The sequence below is a fragment of the Schistocerca cancellata genome, chromosome 5 (genome assembly GCF_023864275.1).
Source record: "Schistocerca cancellata isolate TAMUIC-IGC-003103 chromosome 5, iqSchCanc2.1, whole genome shotgun sequence".
Classification (NCBI taxonomy): domain Eukaryota; kingdom Metazoa; phylum Arthropoda; class Insecta; order Orthoptera; family Acrididae; genus Schistocerca; species Schistocerca cancellata.
This window is the reverse complement of record NC_064630.1, coordinates 411,776,849-411,796,122: the sequence shown is the minus strand read 5'-3', so window position 1 is coordinate 411,796,122 and position 19,274 is coordinate 411,776,849. Positions and strand designations below refer to the sequence as shown.

General features: G+C 39.4%; 1 protein-coding gene across 3 annotated transcripts in view; it reads left to right on the top strand.

Moving 5' to 3' along the window:
• LOC126187823 (CREB-regulated transcription coactivator 1-like) overlaps positions 1–19,274 on the top strand; it is a 369,127-nt gene that overhangs the window by 164,642 nt on the left and 185,211 nt on the right. For 2 of the 3 annotated variants that reach the window (XM_049929121.1, XM_049929119.1), the window contains one exon: positions 8,270–8,323. The exons of the other annotated variant lie outside the window; for it this stretch is intronic. In XM_049929121.1, coding sequence (XP_049785078.1) covers positions 8,270–8,323 — 54 coding nt within the window. The remainder of the gene's footprint in view (positions 1–8,269; positions 8,324–19,274) is intronic. 3 annotated transcript variants of the gene reach the window in all.

Below are 19,274 nucleotides of genomic sequence, written 5' to 3'. Positions count from 1 at the left end.
AATGCGTGATGCTTTCAATGACTGCTGTAGCAGGATATCATCAAGTGATCTTTCACAGAACCCAAAACACTTCTGGTCCAGTCCCTCGTGAATGGGACAGGGACTGAAACTGAGGGTAGCAAAGCAAAAGCTGAAATGCTTAACTCTATTTTCAATGTTTCTTTACAAAGGAAAACCCAGAAGAATTTCCCAAATTTAATCCTGGTACTACTGAAAAGATGAATGAAGTTAGTGTTAGTGCCAGTGGTGTTGAAAAAAGTGAAATCGTCAAAATTGAACAAAGCTCCAGGCCCCTTTTACTAATTTTAAACTATTGTAAATTGCTTGAACATAAAACAGAGCCCAGTTCTTGGAAAAAGGAACAGGTCACACCTGTGCACAAGAAGCGTAGTTGAAGTGACCCACAAAACTACTGTCCAATATCCTTGACATAGATTTGTTGTAGAATCTTAGAGCATATTCTGAGCTCAAACATAATGAGATATTTTGAACAGAATGACCTCCTGAATGCCAACCAACATAGATTCAAAAACATCGATCATGTGAAACCCAACTCGCACTTTTCTCACACGACATACTGAAAGCTTTGGATCAAGGCAAGCAGGTAGGTGCAGTTTTTCTTGATTTCTGAAAAGAATTTGACTCAGTACCACACCTATGCTTATTGTCAAAAGTATGATATTATTAGGTGTATCAAGTGAAATTTGTGACTGGGTTGAGGACTTCTAGGTAGGGAGGGCACAGCATGTTATCTCAGATGGGGAGTCATCCTCAGATGTGGAAGTAACTTCGGACTACCCCAAGGGAAGTGTGCTGGGATCCTTGCTGTTTGTGTTATGTATTAATGACATTGCAGATAATATTAATAGTAAAATCAGGTTTTTGCAGATGATGCAGTTATCTATAATGAAGTACTATTTGAAAGAAGCTGCATAAATATTCAGTCAGATCTTGATAAGATTTCAAAGTGATGGAGAGATTGGCAACTTGCTTCAAATGTTCAGAAACGCAAAATTGTGCACTTCACAAAACGAAAAAACCTGGTATTCTATGACTATAATATCAGTGAGTCACTGTTGGAATCAGCCAGCTCTTACAAATATCTGGGTGTAACACTTCTTGGAGATATGAAATGGAATGATCACATAGGCTCAGTTGTGGTTAAAGTAGGCAGAAGACTTATTGGTACAATACTGGGGAAGTGCAATCAGTCTTCAAAGGAGATTGCTTACAAGTCACTTGTGCGATCCATCCTAAAATATTGTTCAAGTGTGTGGGAACGTATGAAATAGGACTAACAGGGGATATTAACCATATACTGAGAAGGGCATTATGAATGGTCACAGATTTGTCTGATCCATGGGAGAGTTTCATCAGAGGCACTGAAGGAACTGAATTGGAAGACTCTTGGAGTTAGATGTAAAATATCCAAAGCAAGTCTATGAATGAAGTTTCAGGAACCGTCTTTAAATGATGTCTCTGGGAATGTACTACAGTCACCTACATATCGCTCACTTAGGGATTGTGAGGATAAGATTAGAATAATTACTGTACACACAGAGCCATTTAGACAATCATTCTTCCCACACTCCATATGTGAATGGAACAGGAAGAAACTCTAATAACTGGTACAGTGGGATTTACCCTCTGCCATGCACCTCATGGTGGTTTGCAGAGAAGAGATGTAGATATTTCAGCGAGCTGACTTGTTGCTTGCTGTGCTCAGGCATTTTGGGTGACATTGGCTTCTGCTGGACATTGTCTCTGTCAGACATTGCTCAGCAGAACAACGTGTAACCATAATCATTTGAGGATAGCTAATAACCATCTAGACAAAGGCAGAGATCTGAATAGATGAGAGGAGTTTTTAAGTTTTCTCCCTACCCCTGCTCCGTCCCTCCTCCATCCTGGATCCCCCCCCCCAAATGTTCCCAATGTTAATTTCATTGTGTTTGTACTGTACCCTTTCTTTCCAACACAACATTTGTTTTTAATGTTGTGTGTGTGTGTGTGTGAGAGAGAGAGAGAGAGAGAGAGAGAGAGAGAGAGAGAGAGCTAATTTCATGTCCAACAGTTGCTACAAATATCGGTAGAAAAACAAGTAGATGATGTGGGAGAACTTTGTAACACTGACAAAAGCAGTCCATTGCCATTTGATTTTGCATTTGAGAGCTGAAACATGTGTGGTAGATAAAATTGAAAATCATGTTACTGCTTTACATAAAGCAGAGAAAAATATATGGATCTTGTGGAAGGAACAGATTTTTTTTTCATATGATGCTAAAGATCCAAATTCCATTTTTTCATTGAACATCTGGAACTAAAAAAAGAAAAAAAAATTAAGAAAATAGAAATTTTTTGTGAATCATTGTTAAAAAAATAATACTAGTAATGAAGGCCAGTTGATTAGAGCAAAAGTACAGCATTTACAAATTAGCAATATTTTACACCAGCACCTGGTCATGACACTGTGCCATTCTATTTTGTGTATTCCTTGGATAGTTGTCTGTAACTGACGGTCCATGCAGCTGCCTCTACATGACTAACCAGTTATTATAAAACTATATTTTTGACAACGTGTTTTTTATTTATGTGTGTGTTTCTTATTCTTGACAAAAATGAGTGAGTACTGCTTGTATTTTTAATACAGTTTTCGAACATCTGTTTTTCCTGAAATTTTCTTGTATACATAGTCTGTTTACAACAGATCATGGGATAATGATCTTCGACTGAAATAAGATGTCAGTAAAGAATAAATTGAACATTAGCTTAAGGTGCTACATGATGTCATTTATACATTTGTCTAGATATTTCATTTTCTTTTGTTCTCTGTTTCCATAGGATTATATTACTACATTAAGATCTGTATTACATATGTTAATATAGTGAACTATTTAGATCTTAAAACTTGCACCAGAGCCCATTTTAGTCTTATTATTAAAGAGGTAAGGATATTTTAAATTCAAGTGTATCTTGTGAGAAACAATTGAGCCTTTAAGTTTTTGTATGTACTTTCCTATTTATGATGTTTTGTTAAACATTCGTATCGTGTAAGAACCAATTGACAGTCAACGTTTCTGATTTCTTTCTACTGTATGGTTCCAGAATTTTTATTGTCATTATTTCGATCTTGCTTAACACTTCTGTTCTAGGAAAGAAGAATGATTAATGTTTAACATTCTGTCCACCTTTTATTTGTCTGTGTTGAGAACATAAATCTGTGGCACCCTTTCCAAAGGAATCATATGAGCATTAATGTTACGCAATTAGAGAAAATTCAAGTATGTATTGGTGGCAGGTATTTGACCCTTGCTCCTCTGTAACCAAAAGTCCATTGTAATCACTAAGCCATCTCACTTGGTTCTATTGTAACATCTGCCATTGTGGTTGGATAATTCATTGTTACACTCCTACACGTACTGCTTCCTTAGGATTTCTATTATATCTTCTGTTAATCCTTCTTGCTATTAATCCCAAACTTAATATCAGTACTCAAGAATAAATCAAATGATGTTCCTGTAAGCTACCACTAGGAGTGAATTATATTTTCTTAAAATTCTTTCAGTGAATATACCTGGCCTTCTTGTTTCCTTCAGTTAGCCTTGTGTGTTGGTTCCATTTGAAAACACTACAGATGTGTTTTTATATGTATTTAGTGGTTGTGGCTGTTGCCCTGGTTTGGTTGCCTATAATGCAATCAAACAATAAAGGATCATTCCGTCTATGTGCATTACATTTCATTTGTTTACACTGAGAATCAGTTGCCAGTCTCCGCATCAAGTGTGTATTAGATTTGACTGTAATTTTGTGACATACGACTGCCCCAAAATGGAGGATAATGATCCACAGTAAACCTCACGGAGCTCTCAACATTATCCACCTGGCCACCTATGGCAAACAGTAATGGCCATATACAAGTTTCTTGGGTTGTCCCGGAATATATTTCTGCATCTGCCAGTTTTTCCCTTTTATGAATGGTGTGCCAGGTTATGTTGCCTAAGAAGTATTCAATCCAAATTCAAAGCCATTTGATATTCTATAACATTGTATTTCATTCACTGGATGACAATGTGGAACTTAATTCAACTCTTTACTCATTCATAGGAACACTGTGTCAACTGCTTCCAAGTTCGAACAGTGCTAGCAGAGTTTTATATCAATATTTGCTGAATCCACGTTGATTACTTTAAAGGAGATGTTCAGCCACCAAGCGATAGTGTGCAACCATACAATTACCATCACAGATCCATTTGCCTTTCCTTTTTTAAGCAGTTTTGTATTTCATGGTCACTTATCTCAATATTTTCCAGTATTTATCTCATTATTATGTAAGTTCAGAGGACTAGCTTATGCAGAGGTCAGTCAGTGAGGCCCATAAGACAGTGGTTAATATTTCTAGCAAAGAATTGGATAAAATCTCTCTTTTGGCAAAAGCCTTTAATTTTTTTACAACCCTGTCACAAGTGCCAATATTAAATATATTTGGTGAAAGAGAGCAATACATTGGACATGTCTCACAATATTCAGCAAAGGACCTTAATTTGACTTCCGTATTTACTTGAATCTAAGCCGCACTTTTTTTCCGGTTTTTGTAATCCAAAAAACTGCCTGCGGCTTAGAATCGAGTGCAAAGTAAGCGGAAATTCTGAAAAATGTTGGTAGGTGCCGCCACAACTAACTTCAGCCGTCGAATATATGTAGCGCTACACAGGCATGCTTTGCAGGCACAAAGATAAATACTGGCGCCAAAACCTCTGCGTCAGTAAATAAATTTAACGAAGGTGGAAGATGAGCTTTTTAGCTCCACCCAGAGTTTCAACCACAGCATTTTCATACATTATCCAACGTAGTAAATACAAATTCCATATTGTTCATCTTCGAATGTAGCAGCATTTCAATGGTCCGACTGGCAAGACTGTTTGGGATGTTTGTCAATATGGCCAACTCAACGTTCTGAATTTTTTCCTACCTGTGAGGAGAGATGGTTGCTAATAGGAACTTTTATGAATTGTGAATCACATGCAGTATTCTCTTCACCATAAGAATAATATGAATATAAACATTTTGCCTTGTATTCTTTCGTGTTTGCTGCTATCTCATTTAAATCCTGTCAGCCTAATAAACTACGAAACTAGTGCGAGACAACAGCAAACGCGGAAGAATATACATACCGTGTCATGTTTATATTCATATTATTCTTATGCCTAATAGTGAGACAGTCAGAAATGAAGCACGACAATTGACTAGATTTTAAATCTAAGATGACTCTCACTAATTCCTGTGCAGAATGTAATGTAGAAAAGAGGCGTTTGCAAAGATTTTCAAACTGAGAAAAATTTTAGCTAAACTCTCATCCAGAACATCTTCTGTCATATGCAGTCTATTATTTAGTTCTTGTTGATCATTATCAAAGAAAGCAGTAGTGTAAGTAACAACAAATAGCAGTCTCTTGCCATTGTTTCGCTAATGAGACAATTCCTCTCTTTTTTTTTTATTGTAAGTGGCGGTAGCGCGCACAAAAGCAAGCCATGCCGCGAGTGGTGACAGGTCGTAAACACACATTATCAGAATGCGACAAACAATGCATGACACAGTACACTAATGCATTTTCAGCTTAGAGTGATGTAAACACCTATAACAAAGAGAACAGAATTTATCAGATCAAAGAAAAATAAGCAATCGATTCAAACCACACGAAGCATGTGAAAAAGGAAGGGTACCCGTATAAATACGGATGGAGCGTCGGACGCATAGCAATGGCTACCTGGTAAAGCTTAACTGCTAAGCTTACGAATCGAACCAAACTACTGTAGCTGTATTGTCATTCATTCGACCTAAATTGTCTCTCATATTACAATGGACCAACTTTGTTTCGATTCGGAGGTGCAGCCTAAAACTTTTCTCTCCCCTTGAATTTAGAGTCTCAAATTTCAGGTGCGGCTTACATTCGGGAAATTTTTCTTTCCTTGATTTCGAGTCTCATTTTTCAGGTGTGGCTTAGATTCGAGTGCAGCTTAGATTCGAGTAAATACGGTACTTGCAGGAGGATGTTCATCGGCTAATTGCTGAATGTAACACAAAACCAAGCCATGGAAATTGAATATTCATCAGTAAGAAAAACAAGGATTGTACTTGTTACTAAATATTGAGGAGTTGATTGTCTGTTGTGCAAAAAGAGAAATGCTGTGTTGGTTGTCACTGAAGACTAACATCAGAGCTTGTTACACATATTGGATGATGATGATGATGATGATGATGATGATGATGATGATAAGTGAAAGTTGTCATGATCAGACTTGATCTGTTGTCAGAAAAACTGAGCACTTCTTAAGGATTTCTGGAATGCCAAACAAAGCTGCTTGAGCTCTTGGCTGTAGTGATATTCTAAGATACAGAAGGAAACAGTCACATTTAGATCCATTCTTAATGTCATCAGTTCACTTACTATGGACTTACTAAACATCAGGCAGGATTAACAACACCCAAGCACATGAGTACAACATTGTTAATTTGTGGATATTTGAGAAGAGACTTACATATATAATTACTGAAACATGATATTGCCTAGATCAGCCATCTAAATGTATTAAACATTTAACCACATGGGCAGATTAGTACAGAAATCATCACACTAAGTTGTAAGAAAGGGAAACAACATTTTAAAAATATTCTTTATGAGAGTCGTTTATTTTAAAAAATTGTCTACACATTTTGAACACAGCTGCTTTTTTTGGAGGAAATATTATTGCATATTTAAATAGGATACCAATACTTCTGGACTGGAACACTTTAAAGGCCCATTCTACCTACTACTAGTAGGTACAAAAAAATTTGTAATCCTCTCCCTGTCCCGCAGAGCAACCTCTGATGAGTTTAATGTATTTCTGCGATCCAGTAGATATCTGTGAGGGCAGTTTTGTCTCGTGTTCTTCTGCAGTTGTTGGTTTCATAATATGCATTATTCAACAAACTAATTGATGCTGTGGCAGTTACATTAACCTGTTTTGGAGATTCTCCATGTCATTGTCAGCATCCTTAAATTAGAGCTGTGAAACATTTTATATTTAGTAGAATATTTAAAGAGTCATTTGCATTGAATTTAAGTCAGTTTGTTTCATGAAAACAAAACATTGTTTACTTATCTGTTACTTATAAAATGTGCCCATTGAAATTTGCTATAGGTAGTAAGTTTTTGTTTTATCCTGTTTCATTGCGTGAATCTTGGAAATTATTCTTCAACTATTGGTGTAGTCTGAATGCATTGATGACTACAACTGCATTCAAATTTATCATGTTCCTGCTTCATTTGCCTAAAGTTTCTTCAGAGATGAGTAAAGGTAAACAAAGAGACTACTAAATGTGCATGCTGAAAAATTTCAGCAACTTGTAGGCATGTCAGCTAGTGCTGATACCATGTCCAGAAATATCAACATAGGCTCACTTACCACATTAACAGTCAGATGATTTATGCTTTCTGCTAGGACTTCACTTCTCACATTACACATGTGGACAATGCAGTTTTTCTCTTCATGCTCCTCACCTCTTCAGCAATGGACAACACATGGTACAACCATAGCACTAATGGAGATTTTGATCAGACTGACAGTGGCACATGTAAAGTATGTTCCAGCACTAAACTTAAGAACTGCAAGGTCGTTGTAGAAAAGTGAAGACAAGAAGACCAGGAAAGATTATAGCAAGTAGGGTAAGTTAATTAAGAGAAATACGTGGACCACACATGAGATATCCAAGTGAGTGAGCCTTGCTGTCGTATTCTTGGTGTAATTATCTTACACAGTTTTTATTTATTTGCACGTTAAATTGCATTTGCTTGTAAAATATTTGTTCTGTAGAATTAAAGTACAAAATCTGCTTCAAGCTACGTTGTCAGTTCAAACATAACTTCCATTTTTTAATGATTGTCTTCTTACATGTCTGCAGTCTTATTAGCAGCTGTCAACTTAATGTTATTAATTGACCTTCATTCTTTTATGTTCTCTGTTAACTTTCATCTCTCCATGTAGTTTTGTGATATTTACTCTAACTCAGTTTTGTCAGTTCAGTACACATAAGTTTTGTTGTAGAAACTTTGTCTACTTCACAAATAGTGAAAATTTCTCATTCTTTTTGTTTTTTGTGTTCTGTTGTCTGTATTGCACACTAATTTGCAAGACATTTTTGTAGAAATAAATATTGCATGCTTTTCACCACTTCTGTAGTAGTAGTTATTTTTGTTACACAAGTTTTTTTGTTTTTAAATGTGTTTCAGAATCACCTTTCTGTGCCATCACATGTGAATTCAAGGTACCTTCACACATGTAAGGTTAGTAGAAACAGATGAAAGAACTTACTTTGAATTCTATTATGCAATTGGATTATTGTATATTCTTACTTGGAGTTGCAGTGAGTGAAAGTGTTTTCCAGTAGTTAAGGTTTTTCATTTTCATATCTGACATTCTCTTGTGACTTGAGTAGGTAAGTTGAACAAGTATTCTAAGAACTTTTTGCTGGAGGATGTTTCAGTAAATGTAATCAACTCTTCAATATTCATAATCACCAATGAGCTTAACCAACCGAAACGTAATTGACTGTGTATGTTAAGTAATTTGATTATCGTGAGGAAACTCTATTGTCGACTAAAAATATCTACTGACTGAACTTAGAAATCAATCCATTCTCTTTTAATTTGGAAGTTGTTTCATAATCCAGTCCAGTATGGCATGTATCACTTTCCAAGCTGCTGCATTATAATTAGCTAAGAGTGACTAAGTTCAGTGTAAAGTTGACTTTTAGATGAAAATTTACCATCTCTCAGTGGTAAAATGTTTTACAAAGAAGGAAACATGATAGCTTGCATTAGTAAGCATTTATTTGTTTTGGCTTATTAATGTGCAAATGTTATCCAACCACTGACCTGACCTGTACCTTTACCTCTATCTTCGTGCATTGAAAAGCTTTGTAAAAGTAGATATACTCTGTGACAGTGGAAATCCATTTATGTATTGCGGATGTGGTTAGTTTACTCTGTTTGTAACTGTTAAGTACGAGGTGAGGCACAAAAGAAATGAGACTCATACTGCAAATTTAAGGACTTAAGAGGTATGTATGACTAACAATGGTCACCACTTGAGTATGCACGAATTTGCCTTTTATCCTTTGATTGCTGAAAACATTTCTGCACTAGTTTCCAAAGGGTCTGCACAGTATCCCTTCCATTTCACCTTCTGGCAGAGCCAAAGAACAGATCTGTGCTAAACTCGTAGACATTGAACATTAACGGTGTGTGAAACATTTGATGCCATAGGTACACTATGTAATCAAAAGTATCTGAACACACCCAAAAACATACATTTTTCATGTTGGGTGCATTGTGCTGCCACCTACTACCAGGTACTCCATATCAACGATCTCGGTAGTCATTAGACATCGTGAGAGAGCAGACTGGGGCACTCCGCAGAACTCAAGGACTTTGAATGTGGTCAGGTGATAGGTGTCACTTGTCATATGTCTGTACATCCCTAGGTCCACTGTTTCTGATGTTATAGTGAAGTGGAAACGTGAAGGGATATGTACAGCACAGAAGCGTACAGGACAACCTCGTCTGTTGATTGACAGAGACCGCTGACAGGTGAAGAGGGTCATAATGTGTAATAGGCAGACATCTATCTAGACCAGCATACAGGAATTCCAAACTGCATCAGGATCTACTGCAAGTGCAATGACAGTTAGGCGGGAGGTGAGAAAACTTGGATTTCATGGTCAAGCGGAAATGCCAAACCACGCCTCGCTTAGTGTAAGGAACGTAAACGTTGGATGACTGAACAGTGGAAAAACGTTGTGTGGAGTGACGCATAACGGTACACAATGTGGCGATCCTATGGCAGTGTGTGGGTATGGCGAATGCCCGGTGAACGCCATCTGCCAGCTTGTGTAGTGCCAACAGTAAAATTTGGAGGTGGTGGTGTTATGGTGTGGTCACATCTTTCATGGAGGTGGCTTACATCCCTTGTTTTTTTTTTGTTTGCATGTCATTATCACAGCACAGGCCTACTTAGGATGTTTTAAGCACCTTTTTGCTTCCCACTGTTGAAGAGCAATTAGAGGATGGCGATCGTATCTTTCAACATGATCGAGCACCTGCTCATAATGCACGGCCTGTGGCGGAGTGTTTACATGACAATAACATCCCTGTAATGGACTGGCCTGCACAGAGTCCTGACCCTAATTCCTACAGAACATCTTTGGGATGTTTTGGAATGCCGGCTTCATGCCAAGCCTCACCGACTGACATTCATACCTCTCCTCAGTGCAGCACTGTGAAGAATGGGCTGTCATTCCCCAAGAAACTTTCCAGTACCCGATTGACCTTAGGCCTGCAAGAGTTGTCTTCAAGGCTAAGGGTGGGACAACACCATATGGAATTCCAGCATTACCGATGGAGGGCACCACAAACTTGTAAGTCATTTTCAGCCAGGTGCCTGGATACTTTTGGTCACATAGTGTATATAAGAAGAAAGTGTACAGTTAGTTAACTGTGTGCAGCATGGATAGCACATTATTTTGGTGAGCGCTGACAAAAAAATGCTGAAATATCTTAACATAGTTTGGATATGTTTTCTGCAAGGTAATATTTGACAAATATCACCCATGTAATCTCAACCATGTGGAAGAAAAAAACTTAGTCTAAATTGAAAGAGAAAGCAAATTCTATTTCATCAGGACAATGCAGCTGCTAACATAATTTATTCGATAATGGGGAGACTGATGTATTTGCCCAGTACAGATTGTTGGTCCACCATCCATGTTTATATTACTTGGCTCCCTATGTCCATCTGTCTGAACCCCCTGACAACACAGGGATCACACTTCTGATACATGAGCTGTTGCTCCCTATGTATGCCTAAGAGTGGGTTGCTTGTCATTCTGAAGCATCGGAACTCCCAGCAATGACCGCTGTCCCAGATAGGCCTTACTGTGACTGGGTGGTGCTCATGGGGAGAGCCCTTGATCAGAGTGGGTGGTATCAGGGCGGATGCTTTACATATGAAATGTATCAAGCTCCAAAAATCTGGCCATTTTTCTATGGCCATCTCGTCGGTTGACGGCAGATCATTGAATGCTGCTTTTTATGACCCTGCTGCCTTCCCTTCCCTGGCTACATCTTGAGAGGAGGCACAGGCTCGCCGGCTTGGGGTGAAACACTTTCCCTGCTGCCTGGTCTGTGCTAGAACAGACAGAGACACATTCACCTTGACAAATCCATTATTTTTTGTGGAAAACATTGAAGACAAGTTTGGCCAAGTGGAGTCATCTCAATAAGATGTGGTGAGGTCCCCTGTTGGTCAGAACTACTTCTGCTGTCCATTCTGCAGCCCTTTTATGTTTTTGGGAGTCATTTATCATAGGGGCCTCATCCTTCAAACTGTGAGAACTCTGGGCCAGTCTGGAATGACAGGGCATTCATTTTGTTCAGTGTGTGCAGAAAGGTTGTAAGGACAGTTGCACATATATGAGCACTTTTATTCTGGCTTTTGAGGGAGATACCTTACCGAAGAAGGTCAAGGTTATGTGTAATAGGTATGACATTAAGCCATACATCCCTTCTTCCAAAGTACAGCGGACCGTCTGTGTGGTTAATGTGGACACTCTCTCCATGATGGGAGCCCCAGTGTTCTGCCACATGTGTGTGTTAATTGTGACTACCATAACTCACCATATTCATAAGATTGCCCAGCTTATAAAAAAGGAAAGAAGATCCTGGAGTATAAGTCCCTTGATCACTTATCTTACATTGAGGCTTATCAGAAGTACAACTGACCTCACCTTCGGTCCATGACTTACACTTTTGCCCCTGTTACGTACTTACTCTTCCTCCCTCTTCCTTACCTCATCCCATCCTCCTCTCCTTATTCCCTCCTCAGCGGTTCCCATGCTCTCTCTCGCCCGAATGCCAGTCCCATCCCCGGACAAAGACACGTCCGCCTTCTGCGGTGCTTTCCTTGGATCCCTCCCTCCAGTATGTCTCAGACCAGAGGCCTGCTACCACAACTTGGCCCGGGGCACCTGTTACCACAACTTGGCCCTGGGACACACATTCTGGGCAATCTAAGGTTGCCCGCTCTTTTGGTACCGGATCTTGCAGAAGCCTTCTCTCCCTCGGGGCTCTTGCCTCCTCAACCTTATTGCCTTTTTCTTGGCAGCTTGTGTCATTCTCCAGGAATCTCATTTTACTGATGCACACTCACTGACCCTTTGTGGATTCTGTGCTTTCTGTTGGCTCTTTGAGGGCTTCTGATGGCATTTGTTCGTTGGTGTTTATGGATATTGTTGATACATGATCCCACTACGTATCAAATTGGGAGCAGTTGCCAGCTGGGTCCACTTGGACTCTGCAGTCAGTTTGCAGCCTTTACCTCCCTCATGATAGGCCATCTACATCTGCTGCCCTCACTGCCCTCCTTCAACAACTCCCCTCTCCCTTCCTCCTTCCTGGGGATTCTAATGTTCATCACCTTTAGCGGGGCAGCACTTTTTTGTGTAGTCAGAGCCTTCTCTTTAAACCAGTGTCTTGCAAACCATGACCTATACCTTCTTAATGATGGTTCCCCTACTCATTTTAGCACTGCGTATGGCACTTTCTCATCCATTGATTTTTTGCTCTCTTCCCCTGTCCTTCCTTCCTTCCTTCCTTCCATCCTTCCTTCCTTCCTTCCTTCCATCCTTCCTTCCACTGGTCGACAGATGATGACCTCTGTCGTAGTGACCACTTCCCGTTGATTCTCTCGTACCCTTCCTGCACCCGATGACCAGGTTACCCTGCAGGGCTTTACATCATGGTGACTAGCCTCTATATACCTCCCAGGTCATGTTTACATCTTCATTGTCACATGCTATTGGTGAAGTCATCAGTGGTCTGTCCAATGAGATAATCTGTGCTGCTGTCATTTCTGTTGCCCAATTGACAGGGTCCGTTCGCCGTCCGCCAGTTCCGTGGTGGAGCATGGCTGTCTCCATCACTATCCATGATTGCCGTTGCTTCTTGCAGCATCTTAAGTGGCAGCCGTCCTCTGCCAGTCTTATTACCTTTAAATGTTTTCACACCAAAACCTGTTACTTAATCAAACAGATCAAGAATGTGTGTTGGCAAGATTTTGTCTCCTCTTTAGAAGGGTCTTCTCCCCTTGGTCTTGGGTGTAGACTACACTCGGTGGCATTCTTTCATTCCAGGCCTTTCCATTCAAGGTGGCCTTCGTAAAGATCCATCAGTTTTCGCTGAACATTTCATGACCTGTTTTGTTATGGCATTGTTATCAGCCTTCTATTCAGTCATCTTCCTCCTCTGGAAACAGTGGGCCGAAGCTTCCAGCTTATGTTTTACCCCTTCTCAGGCAGAAGCCTGCAATGAACCTTTTACTGAATGGGATCTTCTTATCGCCCTCTCTTCTTCCCAACATTCAGCTCCTGGCCCTGATTACATCTATAACCAATTGCTTCAACACCTCAGTCTTCCACAACGACACACTCTCCTTGAGCAGTTTGTCCGTATTTGCCTCCATGGTATCTTCCCATCTCAGTGAAGAGACAGTATTGGTGTTCCCGTCCTCAAGCCTGGCAAGGATGTCATCCCTCGATAGTTGCTAGCCAGTCAGCCTAACCAATGCCCCCGTGCAAGTTACTAGAACAGATGCTGGCTCGTCGGTTGAATTGGGTCATTGATCTTGGAGCCTTTTATCTCGTTAAGAGTGTGGCTTTCAGGAGGAACGGTTTCTGATCAACCATCTGCTTCAGTTGGAAACCGCAGTTCAGCAGGCCTTTTTTTTGCCCCCCCAGCACTGCCATCTTGTTGCTGTTTTCTTCAATCTTTGCAAGGCCTACGACACAGCTTGGCTCCATCCCGTCCTCCTTAGACTCCATAATTGTTGTATTCGAGCGCCCTCCCAATTTTTATTTGCCAGTTCCTGTCCCATTAGACATCAAAGTCTATGTTGGCACTATTCTCAGCTCTCAGTGGACCCAGGAGAATGACATCCCACAGGGCTTGGTCTTAAGAGTTCTCCTTTTTGTCATCAGTGTTAATGAACTTTGGACTTCTGGCAGACTGTTGGTCACCACTGCTTTGTATGTGTATGATTTCTGTAATTGGGCTAGCTCCCACTGGGTGGCCTCTGTGGAACGACAGCTCTTCGGTGTCATCTGGTGTGCTTCCACATGGAGACTCTTGCATGGTTTTTAAATTCTCTCTCTCTTTAAGTCCAGGGTGGTGTGTTTATGTCGCCATACTACAATCTATTCTGATCCAGAGCTCTACCTCGATCTGTCTCCTCTGAACTGTCGTCGTCAAGTTCTTAGATTAGCTGTCTCTTCCACACTGCTCCTCATGGATTCCATTCACCATCATTTGCCTAGCCCAGTCAATAGTCTTCTGGTTGATGCTGGGATGTCTCCCTTTTTGATTCGACAGTCCCAGCTCCTGGTTTCCTGTGTCACCAATATATATCGGATGTCTCTCTTCTGTGGTCTGAAAGCCTCCATTGCTCCAACGGTGTTCCATTGTTTCTTCTGAATGCTCTTAAGGGGGTTTCAGGATTCCATTGTTTTCTACCCCCTTGGTTCTAAATCTGCAGATCATGTAGGATATGCCTTCAGATTTCTGTTGTCACAGAATGTAGTACTGTCCTTTTAAGTTTTACACGTGGAACAGGAAAAACTGTTACTGTTGTTTGGTGATGCTACTTTTTCGGTTTCCTGGCTGCACGGGGATACAGGGTGACGAATTTGCTTATTGTCTGGCTTGGGCCCCATCTTTGTCTCACCTCTTCACCACCGCCCATTGTGCCCCATCCTTATCCCACATGTTCACCAACTCCCACTGTTCCCTGCCTTCGACCCGCCTCTCCACCACTGCCCATCTTGCCCTGTCTTCGTCCCTCCTCGTCGCCCCCGCCCAGAGTGCCCCGTCCGTGCTATTAAGGTAATTTTGAATCGAGACCTACGAAAATAGGTAAAGAAATACAAGTTTCAGCATTTTTGAAAATTTAACCATTATGGTGATGAAATCATGGGTGAAATAACTACTAAAGTATTTTTAAAGCTAGACCTATTAAAATAGGCATTTGATTTTTTTGGTTACAAATAAGAAACGTGTTTCATTATTTTTGGAATTTCAATCTCTAAGGGGATGAAATATGGGCTAAAATATTTAATGAAATTGTTTCATTATGGAAGCATTTTTAAAGCTAAATCTGTGAAATTGGGTGTTTGACTTTTCAGTCACAAATAAAAAATACTTGTTGCAGTGTCTTTGGAAGTTCAACATCCTAAGAGGTGACAAGGATAATTTTATGAAATTATTTCGTTATGAAAGTGTTTTCAAAGCTAAATCTATGGAAGTTCATACTTCATACTTCACACTTCTTGGTTAGAGATAAAGAAATATGTACAAGGGGATGAAATTTTCTGTGACATTATCACCAAAAGAACACAAAATGCATGTTTAACAAAAATCTCTGACTCCAGCTATCAAAATCGCATTTTGGGCAGACATAAATTCAGAAAAGACCATGATTCTAGGGCCTTAATTAGTGTGAAAAGTTTAATAGGTTTTGCAACTTGTGAACAACATAAAAATTTCATTAGAGAAAAAGAAAAAAAAAAAAGGTCTGTGCAGACCGTATGATCTCCATGAGCAAAGCAGTGGGAGCTTACCTGGTAAGTAAGTAAATGGATTTTAAAAGTATTTTTTCTAAATATAGTTATGTCTTCCTGTTTAAGTGGAATTGTTTTGCTCTACCAATTCAGTCATTGCTGTGAACAGAATGTATGGAGAGAGTTGTCCTTTTGAAGTTGATACAGTCTTAAGTATTGTTATTGGTCACCAGAGAGCCATGCTCAATGGAATCTAATGTAGCACTTGTGCATGTCAGAAGAGGTTTTGTTATAGTGTGCTTACTGTGTGGCTCAAGCACTTCTGATCTTGAATGTAAAAAATCATTGCCAGTGGGGTTACCAAAGCCACCTTGTAAGTTTTCACAGAAACAATGAAAGTAAATAAAATGTACAAAGCTGTATACATTTTTGCATGCTTTCAGTTCAGGTAACTATTTTTTCCTGTTTTGATAATGATACCCCAAAAATATGGTTTTTAGGATGATTCAGCAGCCTCTTAAGGCAGTGAAAATATCTGTCCATTCTTCTTCTTCTTCTTCTTCTTCTTCTTCTTCTTCTTCTTCCATTTATTATGTATAGTGTAAAAAAAGATGATGTTGGCAGGTAAATCGGGAGAAAATGGAACAGTGAGGTATTGACTTAATTTTTTGTGTGTCAAAAATCTATTGCTTGTTGTGCTGTGAGATTGGTCGCACTGATATGATGAAGGGCAATGCTGCATTTTCGGTTATTTTTTCCAGATGTTATTGACAGTTGGTTGCAGCAAATTGCCGTACATCATTCAGCATTTAACTGCTCCTAGATTTCCCAAAGCAATGGTCACTGCATGACCAGTGTATCCAACAAAACAAGCTATCATTTTATTAGAAGTTGTAATGTGATGTGAATAACGTGACTCTGAAGTGTCACTTCTCCGTGAACATTATTTTAATTAATGAATTGCCTATGTTCTGTCGTACCTCTACTGAAACTTCATTTTACATTTATATTTCACATGTGAAATTTGGAACACACACATTCTTGGAGTGCTCAAGGAAAATAGGAATCTGGCTCAGTTTATACAGGAAGGCCATATTCCTGCTCTTCTTTGGATCACGAAGTTTACACATCTCTTTCTTGTTAAGATGGACATCTGTTGCATCCACTGATACAGTTTCTGTACCAACTCCCAGTGCTCTCCTGATATAAGCATTCAGTTCATGTGCAAGATGGATTTTTTTAAAATTCTTGTTCCTATGTGAGGAGTAACAAACTGCTTCACAAGTTTGTTCAAAAAGTTCAGCTAGCTCATTAATCCATTATCTGGGTAGTTGTTGTCAATACACATGCATTGACACAACTAATATCTATGTTTGTGTAAAATACAAAGCCATCAAAGAGTTCTCTTTCCTGAACTGTAAACAAAATCTTTTTCATTGATGCTGCCTACTCGCGCTTCATTTTCACTTTTTAGCTGAATAATGTCAGACTTTAGTGTTTACTTATTTGTGTTGGGCTCATGATGCATACTGGAATGCAGGACAGTAGCTGTGTTTTTCTGTGGAACATACAAAACAGGAGGTTTTCCTCATTGTACTAACCAGAATCAAACCAGTTTTTTGCATCACTTGGGCAAGTTCTACAGAAGAATACCAACTGTCAGTTGTCGCATTTTTTGAGTCATTGTTTTGAATGGTGGAAGATGTCAGATGCATGCGTGAGAGAGGAGTGAACAGCATTTATCCTCAGCTGTGAGATTTCTTTTATCACATCCTTGCCCATGTAAATATAGCCACTCAGAAAATAATGGATTTTGTAGTTACTCTGTAACTGCAAGTTTCTTGGACAGTTTGCAAATTTCTCAAAAATGTCAGATATAACTGCCGTTGGTTCAGCTGCCGCCTATTCATCTCTATCGTGATGTTCATCGAAACAGAGATGTGAAAGTGCAATGTTTTGGTTCATGACACTACAAAAAATGCCCCATCTGTTGCTCAAATAGCAGAAGCGTCCTCACAGTTCAGTTTAAAAACAAATGTATTGATGAGGTGGTCACAGAATGTTTACAGTTCAGTCATATCAACATCTCTCAAGTCTGTGGCATTTGCACTTTTCCATGGAACTCGTTCAGGTTTGAGATTTGTGAATCTTAGTATTGTCTTCAACATTGTACCGTTGATTGCTAAACTCCAGATTTCTTCAGGCCCCACATGATGCCCGAGAACTCTCACCGCAGGACAAAGACCAGGAAGCTGCAAGACAATACTGTGCCTTGATGTCCTTGAAAATCGACTTTGGAAAGGATCCCTTGACCACCCAAACCATTCTTGCTGTAATAATGCTATTTCTGTGCAACTAATCCTGTGTGATTAAAGTTAGCGAAACAGAATGATCGCCCATCACCACTGTCCTAAAGTCCAAAATCATCATCTGTTTCTTGATCTGTATCACTGACATCTTCCTCCATCTACTGACTAACAATGTCATCAAACTAAGGATCGTTAAAATTGACACTTTCCTGCAAACATATTTTGTGTTATACAGTAGAAGACAGTTACTCAGTTCACAAGGTGCTGTCTGAGAAACTCTTAACTTGTGTCAGCAAGAAACAAAAAAGATGATAATGCAACTAACAATAAACGTAGTTGGGTTTGCAGTTTAAGAAGGGAAAGAGGGTGTAGAAGCATTCTGCCAGAATTGATCACATTTCCTGAGTGAAGGGTTAAATATAACAAAGTATCATATATTACACATTGCCGTATATCATGTGGACAGCAAAGTAATCAGTGATACCGCACCAAACTCTGAATCACTACAAAGTGCTTCCCAAAAGAACCAGTTTTGTTGGTTTTAGTTCATCGTAGAAAACCCAAGCAGGGCTAAAGTGCACTTGTGGTGTTGGAGGCTCTTCTGTTTTGTGCTGCTATTGGCAGTTCACTATCATTCGTGTCAGCCAGTCAGATGATAATAAACAGCATGCAATGAAAGCACTTACCTTGGTTGTCACAGATATTTTGCATGTGCTGGGAGTTAGTTTGAACAGCTTAAATTTCTGCGAATGTAACAAAATACGAGCTAATTTCATTTGAAAATCATAGGAAATCATGAATGAGCAACGGGTTTTGCTAACCACATCCTACTTGTGATTCATCATGTTCACTTTCCATCATTCATCATGCAAACCATTACCAAGAGCAGTGTGAAACATGAAAGCCAGAGACACAATAAGTGCCCTTATGAACCCCGCCCCTCCCCCTGCGAACATTAGATTGCTGTTTATTTTCTATTTTGTTCAAGTATTTCCAAGTTTCATCTCTTGTGATGATGATGTATCCCAATTTTGCATTTCCTCAGCGGAATGTTTCAAGCCTATCGTTACAATAATTGATACATGCATGACTTTGAGCTTCAGTAAAATTTTGTGGAAACATTGGAACAGACACTTTTCACAGCTGAATTTTCATGCAAAATAGAACATATTAAAATCTGTAGTGTACCTAAGGATGCTCCTCATGGTGTATCACGTGCCAATTGGATTCATTCATCTTGCACACAGCATTGATGTTTTTTTGGAACAAATTATTTTGATTGATCTTCAGGAAACCCCAACAAAATTCTGCAAACCAACT